Source organism: Macaca nemestrina, chromosome 11, assembly GCF_043159975.1.
Source record: "Macaca nemestrina isolate mMacNem1 chromosome 11, mMacNem.hap1, whole genome shotgun sequence".
NCBI lineage: Eukaryota > Metazoa > Chordata > Mammalia > Primates > Cercopithecidae > Macaca > Macaca nemestrina.
The window spans coordinates 20969518-20984042 of NC_092135.1; the positions used below are offsets into that span (position 1 = coordinate 20969518).

Genomic DNA, 14525 nt, shown 5'->3' on the forward strand with positions numbered 1-14525 from the left:
CACTTGTAATCCCAGCACGTTGGGAGCCTGAGGCAGGTGGATCACCTGAGGCCAGGAGTTCAAGACCAGCCTGCCCAATATGGCAAAACCCGTCTCTACTAAAAATACAAAAAATTAGCCAGCTGTGGTGGCAGGAACCTGTAATCCTAGCTACTCAGGAGGCTGGGGCAGGAGAATCGCTCGAACCTGGGAGGCGGAGATTGCAGTGAGCTGAGAGGTTCAAGCAATTCTCGTGTCTCAGCCTCCTGAGTAGCTGGGACTACAGGCGCACGCCACCATGCCTCGTTAATTTTTGTATTTTTAGTAGAGACGGGGTTTCCCCATATTGGTCAGGCTGGTCTTGAACTCCTGACCTCAAGCGATCCACCCGCCTCGGCCTCCCAAAGTGCTGGGATTACAGGCATGAGCCACCATAACTGCCCTATTATTATTTTTGAGACAGGGTCATGCACTGTCATCCAGGCTGGAGTGCAGTTGTGCCATGATCATGGCTCACTGAAGCCTTGAACTCCCGGGCTCAAATGAATTGACAGGAGTTGATAATCTGGAGCTCCTTGGGGATCCACTGTGATCGTTAGGGTTGGAGAATATAGCTAATGCAAGCAGCTGACATAGAGATCCCCGACAGTGAATGCTCCAAGAGAGGCGCCTCTCATGTGTTGAAGGAGTATAAACCAAAGAGGCAACCTAGGACCAATGGAGATGCCTCTGATAACGATTTGAGGCACATCTTCTGGTGGCTCTTTCCAGCTGTTCCACAGTGTTCTGGGGAATCACATGGATGAACACAAATTTATTCTCATTAGCTCAGAACTAAAGGAAAGGGAAACTGGATGGTTCTCAAGGCACAAAAATAGGTCCACAATTTCTTATTCAAAACCCTTAAGGATCCCGCAATCCTACTTTTGGGCATTTATCTAAAGGAAAGTAAGTCAGTATACCAAATAGATACCTGCATCTCCCTGTTTATTGCATCACTATTACAATGGCCAAGATATGGAATCAACCTAAGTGTCCATCAACAGATGAATGGATAAAGAAAATGTGGCATTTATATACAATGGAATACTATACAGCCATAAAAAAGGATGAATCTTGTCATTTGTGACAATATTGATGGAACTGGAGGTCATTATGTAAAGTGAAATAAGTCAGGCACAGAAAGGCAAATACTGCATGTTCTTACTTATATGTGGGAGCTAAAAAGATGAGCTCCTAGCAGTAGAGAGTAGAATTGTGATTACTAGAGGATGGGAAGGGTAGTGGGGAGGGAGGATAGGGAGAGGTTGGTTAATGGATACAAAGTTAAGCTAGATAAGAAGATGAAGTTCTAGTGATGTGTGGCACTGTAGGGTGAATATATTTAACAAGAATTTAGGCTGGGTGCAGTGGCTCACGCCTGTAATCCCAGCCCTTTGGGAGGCCGAGGCGGGCGGATTACCTGAGGCCAGGAGTTTAAGACCAGCCTGGCCAACATAATGAAACCTCGTTTCTACTAAAAATACAACAATTAGCCAAGCATGGTGGCCCATGCCTGTAATCCCAGCTACGCAGGAGGCTGAGGCAGGAGAATTGCTTGAGCCCGGGGGATGGAGGTTGCAGTGAGCTTCACTCCAGCCTGGCCGACAGAGTGAGACTCTGTCTCAAAATAAATAAATAAATAAATAAATAAATAAATAAATAAATAATAATTTTAAAAAAAGAATTGAGTGTGTATTTTCAAAAAGCTAGAAAAGAGGACTCAGAATGTTTCCAACACAAAGAAATGATGAATGTTTAAGGTTATGAATATACTAATTACTCTGATTTCATCATAGCACATTGTATACATGTATCAAAATATATTTTGTACTCCATATATATGTGTAGGGAAAAGAAAGATCAGACTGTTACCATGTCTATGTAGAAAGGGAACACATAAGAAATTCCATTTTGACCTGTAACTTGAAAAATTGCTTTGCTGAGATGCTGTTAATTTGTTACAAATTAACAACTACTTTGCGCAACCTTGTGCTCACAGAAACATGTGTTGTATGGAATCAAGGTTTAAGGGATCTAGGGCTGTGCAGGACGTGCCTCGTTAACAAAATGTTTACAAGCAGTATGCTTGGTAAAAGTCATTGCCATTCTCCAGTCTCAATAAACCAGGGGCACAATGCACTGTGAAAAGCCGCAGGGATCTCTGCCTTGGAAACCCGGGTATTGTCCAAGGTTTCCGCCCATGTGATAGTCTGAACTATGGCCTCGTGGGATGAGAAAGACCTGACCATCCCCCAGCCCGACACCCGTGAAGTGTCTGTGCTGAGGTGGATTAGTAAAAGAGAAAAGCCTCTTGCAGTTGAGATAGAGGAAGGCCACTGTCTCCTGCCGGCCCCTGGGAACTGAATGTCTCGGTTTAAAACCCGATTGTACATTTGTTCAATTCTGAGATAGGAGAAAAACTGCCCTATGTCGGGAGGCGAGACATGTTGGCAGCAATGCTGCTTTGTTATTCTTTACTCCACTGAGATGTTTGGGCGGAGAGAAACATCAATCTGGCCTACGTGCACATCCAGGCATAGTACCTCCCCTTGAACTTAATTATGACATAGATTCTTTTGCTCACATGTTTTCTTGCTGGCCTTCTCCCTGTTATCACCCTGCTCTCCTACCGCATTCCTCTTGCTGAGATAATGAAAATAATAATCGATAAAAACTGAGGGAACTCAGAGACCGCTGCCGGTGCAGGTCCTTGGTATGCTGAGTGCCGGTCTCCCGGGCCCACTGTTGTTTCTCTATACTTTGTCTCTGTGTCTTATTTCTTTTCTCAGTCTCTCGTCCCACCTGATGAGATATACCCACAGGTGTGGAGGGGAAGGCCACCCCTTCATATATGTACAATTATTGCATATCAACCAAAGATAAAAGAAAAAAAATCTTTTAGGTTCAGATGTGTTTTGGAATTAAATGTTTCCTTTGAAAAAAGTACCTACCAGCCCCATGGGCCCGGGACAGCTCTCCATAGTCAAGCACACTGATATCTGTGCAGCGGAACATAGGAATGTTCGCTCAGTGCGATAAAGACCATGAGCAGCCTCCTGTTGGTTGGAGTCAGCTTTCACTACTATTAAATGAGCTCAGGTCAGCCAAACCAATCGTCAGAACCTTTGGGGTTTGGGAATTGTGGAAACAGACTGTAGATCTGTACAGCCTGACAAACTGTCCTTCCCCACATCAATTTGCCCACATCTCTGATCTCAGAGAGCTGCCCACCTGAGGCCGATCAGAGTCACAGAGCAAAGAAATGAACCCACCTTGAGGTACTGAGATGCGAAATTCATGGTTAGCAATGCCATGTCAGGAGGGAAACCTCTACAGCCCTGAGCAAGAAGCAGGGTTTCTGCTATGGGGCTTTCTTTGCTGCCTCCTCCTGTGCCATTTGGATTTCAACTCTTGATGTGCTAAGAATGCCATGATCCAAAGAGCCGACGAGCCAGGGCTGGGACTTACCTGGAGCCGCTGTTCCATAGCCATATCCCTGGTAAGCAATGACAAAGGGCTCATTCAGCGTGATCCAAAACTTCACCTTGTCTCCCAGCCTCTGGAAGAGCACATCTGCATACTCCTTAAACCGCTGCACGATGGTCTCATTCTCCCAGCCTCCCACATCCTGAAGCGCCTGCGGTAGGTCCCAGTGGTAAATGGTCACCTGGGAAGAAGCCAGACCAGCTGTTGCATCAATCGTGCTTTCCATGCGAAGCCCTAGGTTAGATGTGCCAGCATCAATGTCTGCTGCTAATCCTGAGGGTGACTTATAAGACAAAAAGGCTCAAAGATTTTTTTCTTTTTTTTTTTTAGGAAAGGGATAAATTGCTTTCATGGAGAACTAGATGGCTGAGGTCAAAGTTGGGAAGGAAGCTCTTTTATGCTTTTTGAATTCTGCACCATATGACTTTACCAACAATTAAAGTTAAATCTGAGGTCGGGCATGGTGGCTCATACCTATAATCTCAGCACTTTGGGAGGCTGAGGTGGGTGGATCACTTGAGGCCAGGAGTTTGAGACCAGCCTGGCCAATACAGTGAAACCCTGTCTCTACTAGAAATACAAAAATTAGCCAGGCATGGTGGTGCGTGCCTATAAGCCCACCTACTCAGGAGGCTGAGAAACGAGATCCACCACTGCACTCCAGCCTGGAGGACAGAGCGAGACTACCTACATCTCAAAAACAACAACAACAACAATGACAACAACAACAACAAAAGCTAAATTTGAAACCAGCATTTCGTTTACACGATAAAGGTGCTCCCCCAGCCCCGCTGGTTCCCGCATGTGGACTTTCCCGAGGTCTGACCAGGCCCCACCATACCTGAGGCTGGATGCTGGCGGCCAGCAGTGCGTCAATGAACCTCACGTAGTAGTTCAGGCCCGCTTCATTGATGTACCTGGTGGTTCCATCAGGGAGGATGCGAGACCAGGAGATGGAAAAACGGTAGTGGGACACGCCCAGGTTCTGCAGGGTGACCAGATCCTCAGCAATCTTGTGATAACTGTCACAGGCCACGTCTCCGACGGCGTCGTTTTCAACCTTCAGCGGTGTGTGAGAAAATGTGTCCCAAATGCTGAGTCCTTTGCCATCTGCTCTCCACGCACCTTCGATCTCAAGATGACAAGACACGGTCTAATTAGGTCATTCTGTCAAGCACTCGCAGCTTCCTTTCTGCCACTGGGTGAGTCTCAAGTCAGGACGTTTACTCTTTTGTGATAATGCTTAGTTTAAAACAAGCACATTGGTCCAGGTATGGTGACTCACACCAGCAACCCCAGTGCTATGGGAGGATCGCTCAAGCCCAGGAATTCAAAACCAACCTGGGCAGCATGGCAAAACCCCATCTCTATAAAAAAATCAAAAACATTAGCCAAGTGTGGTTACCTTCTCTGGGAGCCTGCTCTGGCCCCCACTCAGTCTCGGAACTCCCCCGGCTTTCTCTACACATGCAGCAGGCCCACTCTCGCACAGAGACAGACGCAGGCAGCAGATGGAAAGCAGGAACCATCATTAACTGCCAGGCAAGTCACTCGCCTTTTCGTATTCCATTTTTCTTGGAAAAAATAAAACCATCCTATTTTCTGTAGGAGTGAGCCTCATTTTGGATGAATACAGGAGCAATGTGATGTTGTTAGGACATCAGAATAAGCTCAGGTCCATGCTGAGAGCCAACGTGAGCAAACAGCCTGCTTGGAAGGATCTAGCTGAGGAATAAAAGGGTCCAGCAGGGACTCGTCATAGTCACGGGCTGTAGAACAGTGTTTTGGTCAATGACGGACCTGATATATGATGGTGGTCCCGTAAGATTATAATGGAGCTGAAACATTCCTATTGCCTAGTGCTTTGTAGCCATTGTAACGCTGTAGAGCACTGCATTATTCATGTTTCTGGTGGTGCTCATGTCAATAAACTGACCGTGTGGCCAGCAGTATAAAAGTATAGCACATGCAGGCCAGGTGCTGTGGCTCAGACCTGTAATTCCAGCACTTTGGGAGGCTAAGGGAGGAGGATCACATGAGGCCAGGAGTTCAAGACCAGCCCTAGCAACATAGTGAGACCCTCATTTCTACAAAAAAATTAAAAATAAAAAAATCATTGGGTGTGGTGACATGTGCATGTAATCCCAGTTACTTGGAAGGCTGAGTGATCCTCCTGTCTCAGCCTCCCGAGTAGCTGGGACTATGGGAGCATACCACCATACTCGGCTAATCTTTTTGATTTTTTTTTTTTTTTTTTGAGACGGAGTCTCGCTCTGTCCCCCAGGCTGGAGTGTAGTGGCGTGATCTCGGTTCACTGCAAGCTCGGCCTCCCGGGTTCACGCCATTCTCCTGCCTCAGCCTCCTGAGTAGCTGTGACTACAGGTGCCCGCCACCGTGCCCGGCTAATTTTTTTTTTTTTGTATTTTTAGTAGAGACTGGGTTTCACTGTGGTCTCGATCTCCTGATCTTGTGATCTGCCCGCCTCAGTCTCCCAAAGTGCTGGGATTACAGGCATGAGCCACCGCGCCCGGCCTTGATTTTTTTATAGAGATAGGGCTTTGCCACGTTGCCCAGGCTGGTTTTGAACTCCTGGGCTCGAGCAGCCCTCCCACAGCACTGGGATTTGCAGGCGTGAGCCACCACACCTGGACCAATGTGCTTGTTTTAAGCTAAGCATTATCACAAAAGAGTAAAAAAGTTTAAAAAATTAAAAAGTTAATAAAGTAAAAGTGTTATAGTAAGCTAAGGTTAATGTGTTATTGAAGAAAGAAAAACATCTAAAAAACAAATGTAGCGTAGCATAAGTGTGCAATGTTTAAGTCCACAGGAGGGCAGAGTAATGCCCAGGCCTTCCCATTCACTCACCCCTCACTCACCGACTCACCCAGAGCAACTTCCAGTCCCGCAGGCTCCATTCACGGTAAGTGCCCTGTCCAGCTTTTATGCCATATTTTCACTGTGCCTTTTAGATACACGAATACCACTGTGTTACAGCTGCCTCCAGCATTCAGTACCGTAACAGGCTGTACAGGTTTGTAGCCTAGAAGCACTAGGCTAAACCATGTAGCCCAGGTGTATAGTAGGCTATACCATCTAGGTGTGTGTAAGTGTACTCTGTGTGATGTTCACACAACTATGAACTCCCCTAACATCACACCTCTCAGAGCAAATCCCTGTCGTGAGCGATGCGTGACTGTATTTGTGTGTCTTTGCCCAAGTGCTTCTGCCCAGGCTCTCCCTGCTCTACCTGGCCCTGCAAGCACTCATCTCAAGACAGCCAGGCTCACCATGCTGGTCTGGGTAAATTTGAGGCTGTGAAGAAGCCAGGCTGTCTGGAAGAGGACTGCGCAGACCCCATGCTGCCCCTCCATGGGTCTGCTGGAATCTCCTGTTCATGCATCTGCCCTTCCCAGCACTGAACTGAGAGCCTGGTGCAGGGCAGGTATGTGGTCAACGGCGTCCCACCACCCTGAACTGCTCACCTGATATGCAGCAGAAGCCGCACTCCAGATGAAGCCTTCAGGAAACCGTCCGTACAGAAACTCATCCTCCCTGGCCAGTGGCATGCCGTTGTTGGTAATGACCTCTGTGTAGTACCTGGCGGAGGTTCTTGCTGTGCGAGGCCTGTTCGTGTTGTTGAAATCAACATGGTACAGTCCAAACTTGACCGTGTAGCCATTCAGCCACTCAAAGTTGTCCATCAGAGACCAGGCGACATACCCTCGAAGGTCTACACCATCGACCCTGTAGGCTGGGAACATCCCAAAGGGAGCAGAGGAGAGCTTGACACCAGGAGTCAGGGCCTCCACACAGCCAACCCAGTGTCAGCTCCTCAATTCAAGGTTGTTGTCCTAAAAGTGACATACGCCCTGAAAGACCAACAGGTCATCTGTCGATCTTACATTTTGCCAGTACCTATGACTCCACAGCAAGCATTAATGACTGATCATCTCCAAATCAAATTCTTCTGTTGGGGTAAAGAAACATGCCCCAAATTCAAGAGCCTCAGCCCACTTAGGAAGTTAAGCCCAATGCATCTGTAGTCCCAGCTACTGGGGAGGCTGAGGCAGGAGAATTGCTTGAACTTGGGAGGCGGAGGTTGCAGTGAGCCAAGATCACACCACTGCACTCCAGCCTGGGCAACAGAGTGAGATTCCGTCTCAAAGAAAAAAAAAAAAAGATCAATGAGACAAAAAGTTGATTTTTAGGCCAGGCACAGTGGCTCACACCTGTAATATTAACACTTTGGGAGGCAGAGGCAGGTGGATCACTTGAAGTCAGGAGTTTGAAACCAGCCTGACCAACATGGTGAAACCCTGTCTCTACTAAAAATACAAATTAGCCGGGCGTGATGGCCACTGCACTCCAGTCTGGGTAACAGAGCAAGACTCCATCTCAGAAAAAAAAAAAAAGGAAGTTTGAATTTACACAACTTTCTTGTTTTACGTGCATAAGATACGCTCTATGGAGGCAGAAATTTGTGTTTTGTTCATTACTGTATCCCAGCACCTAAAATAATGAACGAATGGACCCATGACAATATGAATATTCTGCTGGGGACCCTGTGTGTGTGGTGTTTGTGCTTTTCCTTTGCAGAGACAACCATAGCCTTTTTCCCCAGCTTCTCAAGGAGCATATAACCCCCAAACAGATAAAGAATTATGGAGTTGGGACCTAAGAGAGAGACCTGTTGGGGGCTCATAAATCATCCTGGCAAAACATTTCAGGCACATGACCCAGGGAATGTGGGAAGGTTTCTTTAAAGGGAACTGAACCCTCACATACCTTTCAAAGCCTCATTGATATAGGTTTTGTGGTAAAATATCCTACTGGTATCCTCTGCGTTCGGATTGGTCAGTCCCACTCCATTTTCGGTGATGTAAATGGGAATGTCACCATACTCCTCCTTGATCCAGTTCAGCAGCCTTCGCATCCCCCAGGGCGCAGCTCTGTTCAGTGCTGTGGAAGGCCACGAAGTGTCCTCCTCCTCAGCCATCTCCCGGTCATCTTCATAGGAGGGTGGGTTTAGACTGGGTGTTTTGTACTGCACGATTCTGGAGGAGTATGTGTTGAGGCAGAAGACGTCGGCCGTCGCCCTGATGAACCTCTTCTCTTCCTCAGTGAAGCTTGGCAGGCGGGAGGTGGCTAAGTGCTGCAGTTCACTCCTGTTCCCCACTTTCCACTTCATGGCGTCGGGATAGTCTCCGTTTCTAAAAATGGGGTGGGCAAACCAGCCCAGGGAGAACTGCAGCATTCGGTCAGCGGCTTCCACATCTCTGGGGACCCCTGGTGACTTGGGCTCTGCCCAGTGTGTACTGAGGCTCAGCGAGATGACCCCCTTCTGTTGCTGCCTGTATTTCTCATCGTACGTGTGATAGACTCTGGCATGGGCTTTGATGACGGCGTGGGCTATCCTATATGGTGCCCAGCCTGGGTCCTTCACCCCTGGGGGAAATTCCCCTGAGCCGTAACCCAGCCACGCCAGGTACATGGGCTCATTAAAAGTCATCCAGAACTTGACTCTGTCACCAAAGGTCTGGAAACAAAAGTCTGCGTAGCTGTCAAACAACTCAATCAAGGCAGGATTCTCCCAGCCTCCGATATCCTGGAGGGCCTGGGGCAGGTCCCAATGGAACAATGTCACCATAGGAAAGATGTTGCTTGCCATCAAGCCATCAATCAGCCTATTGTAATAATCAACCCCGTGACTGTTGATAGAGCTGTTTCTCCCAGTTGGGAAAATCCGAGACCAGGAGATAGAGAAGCGATAGGCCTTCACCTTCAAAGCTCGGAGCATATTCAGATCGGCATCCAGCTGGTGATAGCTGTCACAGGCGATGTCTCCAGTGGCATTGTCTTTCACATTGCTCCCTGGTGTGTGGGTAAAGTTATCCCAGATGCTGGGGCCTTTGCCGTCGGCATCCCACCCGCCTTCGATCTGATAAGCGGAAGAGGACACGCCCCACAGAAAGTCATCCCGGAAGGTCCCGTGGTAGAACAAATCTCTTTCAAACTTGGGTTGGCTGGAGAACTTTTCCCAAACGACTTTAGCCTTGGAGGGCACCTCAGATGGAAAAGCGAAGGCTCTGGCTTTGGAGGGGAGGTTTGCTGTATTAGGTGGTGGCAGTCTTTTTGCCCCCTTGGTGAGGAAACCGTTCTTTTCTATGACGCTAGTGAAAAAGTAGGCAGATTTCCTGGGAGTCCTTGACTTGCTGCTGTCGTTGAAGTTGACATGGTGCAGGCCAAACCTCTGGCTGTAACCAGAGGGGCCTTCGAAGCCATCAATGAGGGAGCGAGCAATGTAGGAACGAACATCCACGGAGTCTTCCCTGATAGCTGTGAAGAAAAATAAAAATTAGATTTATTTATTTATGAATTTATTTAATTGAGATGGGGTCTCACTGTGTTGCCCGGGCTGGTCTCAAACTCCTGGACTCAAGTGATCCTCCCAAGTAGCTGGGACTGACTACAGGAGTGAGCTAGCACACCTCTATTTTATTTATTTATCTTTTGAAGACCAGTCAGTGCAGTAGTGAGAAGGGGGAGCAGGGTATTAGAAGCTGTTTGATCTGTAACTGGTTGTGAACAGTCAACTAAGTTATTACCTCGGACCAGCGAGGACTGTTTTTCAATAAAATAGTTTTTACTGAAAAATTAGAAGTATAGTCTCTGTTACTAATGTTGATTTTAAAAAGTGTTCCTTTTGACATGAAAGTTTTGGGGGTGAGTTGGGTTACCCCGTAAATGTTCACCCTTTTTCCTCCTCAGAATAGATAAAAGGAAAATCCACAAGATCCTCACAAAACATCAGGCCACTTTTGTGGCCATAAATCTCAAAGCAAAGGAGCATCCTCATCTTCAAATAAATAGTGGAGGGATGTGTCCCATGTGTTACCACCAGGATGTCTTGGTTTTATATGGAACACATAAATCAATCTTTTAACAATATGCTTTTGCTTTTCCTTATTTATGTTTAGTAATATTGACATTAAGTGACAACATATTTCATATTTTAAAAAAGAAATAAACCAGCCTGGGCAACATGACCAGACTCTGTCTTTTTTTTCTATAAAAAAGACAGAAAGAAAGAAAATTAGCCTGGCCTGGTGGTGTGCGCCTGTAGTCCCAGCCACTTGGGAGGCTGAGGTGGGAGGATCACTTGAGCCCAGGAGGTCAAGGCTGCAGTGAGCCAAGATCATGCCAGTGTGCTCCAGCATGGGCATCAGAGCAAGACCCTGTCTAAAACAATAAAAATTAAAATAAAGAAATAAATAAAGCCTAAAACATATATTCCCTGGTACAGTGCATTGAATGGTGGCCCCCAAAAGATATGTCTAAATTCTAACCCTTGGTACCAGTGAATACAACCTTATTTGGAAAAAGGATCTTTGCAGATGTAATTAAGTTAATGAGTTCAAGATAAGAACATCCTGGGTTAACTGAGGACTGACCTGTGAGATGAAACCTATTTGCCATACCTTTCCAACTGGAATACAAAGACATATGAAATAGTACGTTAGGCAAGAATGAGACCGTAGTTGTGGATCCATTGGATCAAAATCAATGGCATAGAATGTAGATTTTATAGTCAATTAGAGGAAATGAAGACCAGTGTGGCTGGAGCAATGAGGGAAGAGTTAATGGGTTGGAGTCCGGAGGATCACTGGAGCCTAGGAGTGTGAGGCTGCAGTGAGCTATGAACATGCCACTCTCTTCCAGCCTATGTGATAAAGCAAGACCCTGACTCTTAAAAAAAAAAAAGATGATGAGACTTGATAATTGCATAGGACTCAGATGGGCAGAATGTAGACGGAGGTATTCTAGGCAGTAAGGACACTGGGCCAGGCATGGTAGCTCATGCCTGTAATCCCAACACTTTGGGAGGATGAAGTGAGAAGACTGTTTGAGCCCAGGAGTTTGAGACCAGCCTGGGCAATGTGAAGAGACTCTGTGTCAAAAAAAAAAAAAAAAAGCCAGGCATAGTGGTGTGCACTGTGGTCCCAGCTAAAGAGGCTGAGGTGGGAGGTTGGCTTGAGCTTAGGACTTTAAGGCTGCAGTGAGCCATGTTTATGCCACTGCACTCCAGCTCTCCAGCAGGCAACACGGCAAGACCCTGGGTCTCAAAAACAAAACAAAACAAAACAAAAATCACAGGAGCAAAGACATTAATGACATGAATGAACCTTTGGGAAAGAGAGTTAGGAAGCTGATGTGAAGGACTCCCCATTATTACTACCAATAATGCTTTCTTTGGCTCCATTTCCCTAGGAGACTTTCTTTGTCCCATTAAACAAAATTGTGAAGACCTGGAGAAGTACCACCCACCTTCCAATCACTGGCACATCCATTGTTCTTACCCTTGAGCACCTCATTGATATATTGATTGAAGTAGTCTACTCTCAAGGAATCATCAAAGAGATCTTCACTTTCCCCTATGGGCATGCCATTCCCGGCCAGGTATATTGGAACTTTTCCTCGTGTGTATTCCAGGGATACAAACTGCAACAGCCTTCTTATCCCCCAGGGTGCCACACGAATCCAAGAGGATGAGGTCTGGGGCCACGCATGGTTCACGTGTTGGGAGAAGCCTCCAATGGTATCATAGCTAGGGATGCAGGTGTTTTGTGGGGCGTTGCTGATGAGGCGGGAGGTGTAATGTGACAGACCCAGAAAATCAGCGGAGCCTTTCAGGAGCTGCTTCTCTGCCTCTGTGAACTCGGGGAGTTGAGCCACAGGATGGAGGCACTGTCTGTTCATCTGTTGGATCTGGGTCCTCAGGGTGGCTGGATAGTCTCCATCCACAAAGATGGGGTGTGCAAACCAGCCCAGCATGAAGTGCAAGAAGCGCTCAGAGGCTCTCAAGTCCTCAGGCCTCTCTGGAGACAGGGGTTCTGCCCAGTCTGAGTTCAGCACAATGCCCACATGCCCCTGCTGCTGTGGGCGATGGTGGCTGTTGTAGTAGTGCCAGGTTCTGGCATGAGCCTTGAGGACCAAGTGAGCCACCTTGTGAAAAAGTGAGAAGGAAATATAGTGATTAGTAATAACAACAATGACAACAACAGGACGAATGAACCAGTAACAAGTCAACAACAATGTCAACAAGTCAATAAAGACAACAACAACATTGACAGTGTCAATATTGACAACATCAGCACTAATGTTGTCAACATCAAGTCATCAACAAATAACAACATTGACACTAACGTCAATGATGTTAACTAGTCAATAATAAAGTTAACAAGTTAACAACATAAACAACAAGTTAGGACTGATACTAACAATGTCAACAAGTCAACAATGTCAAGAAATCCACACCAATGTCAACAAGTCAATAATACCAACGATGTTCACATCAATAACATCAATACCAACATGAACGGCATCAGCAAGTCAACACCAATGTGAAAAGGTCAACAATATCAAGTCAACAATGTCAGCAAGTCAACACCAATATCATCAGCAAAGTCAACAAGTCAACAGCAATTCTTCAACATTGTCAACAAAATAACAACAGCATCAACAACCACATTAACAATAACAACTAACATGTATTGGGCACCTACTACTTAATGAATTCTCTCATGTAATCCTCACCACAACCTCATATGGCAGGTACAATTATTACCACCACTATAGAGATGGGGAAAACAAGATCCAGAGCTGTGCAGTAACTCCACAAGGCCCAGAGTCAGGAGTAAAGTGAGAACAAGCCCCTGGCAGTCTGACTCCAAGCCTGTTACTGTTACCCACACTGCTATTCTGCCTCTGTCCTTAATAAATGCTTGTTGAGAAATTAGTCCATGGGGAGGATTATTTTAATTAGCACACAAGGGAGAGGAGGGCTCTTTCCTGCCTATTTGTTCTTCTTTCTATTTAATGGACTCTCAGAAGAAAAACCAAACTAGGAGTTTCTTTGTAGACTTAACTCATGCTCTTACAAACAGCAACAGCTTTTTGTGGGAAGCAGGGACAAAAGGAGGGTGTCTGAAATATAACAAGCCTAGATTTAAATCTTGATTCTGTCACTAACTTGTTAACCTGGACAATTTGCTCTCTCAACTTCAGCTGACTTGTTGGCAAGAAGTGGGTAATTATGGATCCATCTGAGATGATTAAATACATGTATATAAAGCATTGAGCAGAAACTCAGAGAGCAGGAGTGAGCTTGCTAAATCTTAGCTTGCTTTCCTTTTTCCTTTTTATCATCTGAAGAGGATGACACTTACCTCTGAAGAATTTCATGTCAAAATATGCCATAATCACTAAAACGCCTGGCTGCTTCTCACATCCCAAACATTAGTCCTTAATTGAGTTCTAAACTCGAATGGAAAACTGTGCTCCTTTCCCAAAAGCAAGGATGTCTTTCTTCTAAATTAGCCAGTGTCAGGAAGGGAGCTCAGTGGAATATTAGACAACCATCAAAAATAGTCATAGCGACCGCTTAATAATAGGTAAAAGTGCTAATGACATGATATCAAGTAAACAGTGAACAACAATCTGAGGTGCCCTGTGACAACATCATAAATGCAAAGAAGCCAAGATTGGAAGGAAATATTGTAAAATAATAAAAGACTTTTTTGTTTTGTTTTGTTTTGAGACAGAGTCTCACTCTGTCACCAAGCTGGAATGCAGTGGCGCAATCTCGGTTCACTGCAACCTCCACCTCCTGGGTTCAAGCAATTCTCCTGCCTCAGCCTCCCGAGTAGCTGGGACTACAGGTGCCTGCCACCATGCCTGGCTAATTTTTGTATTTTTAGTAGAGACAGGGTTTCACTATGTTGGCCAGGCTGGTCTCGAACCCCTGATCTTGTGATCCATCCGCCTTGGCCTCCCAAAGTGCTGGGTTTATAGGTGTGAGCCACTATGCCTGTCCCAAGACATTTTTTTCTTTAAACTTTTTCCTCAATGGTTGCTATGAACTGAATGAGGTCCCCCATCAAAATTCATATGTCAAAGCCCTAATCCCTAGTGTGATAGTATTTGGAGATGGGGCCTTTGAGGGGTGATTAGGTTTAGAG

The 14525-nt window shown here is 46.1% G+C and overlaps 1 protein-coding gene and 1 pseudogene across 1 annotated transcript in view; one reads left to right on the plus strand and one right to left on the minus strand.

Annotated features, from left to right (window-relative positions):
• LOC105492565 (lactase) overlaps positions 1-14525 on the minus strand; it is a 58177-nt gene that overhangs the window by 16934 nt on the left and 26718 nt on the right. Inside the window, exons 7-11 of the mRNA XM_011759803.2 lie at positions 11865-12510; positions 8293-9843; positions 6990-7258; positions 4349-4639; positions 3490-3688 (exon numbers count right to left, since the gene is read on the minus strand). Coding sequence (XP_011758105.1) covers positions 3490-3688; positions 4349-4639; positions 6990-7258; positions 8293-9843; positions 11865-12510 — 2956 coding nt within the window. The remainder of the gene's footprint in view (positions 1-3489; positions 3689-4348; positions 4640-6989; positions 7259-8292; positions 9844-11864; positions 12511-14525) is intronic.
• Positions 2089-2699, plus strand: LOC139357023 (uncharacterized; annotated as a pseudogene).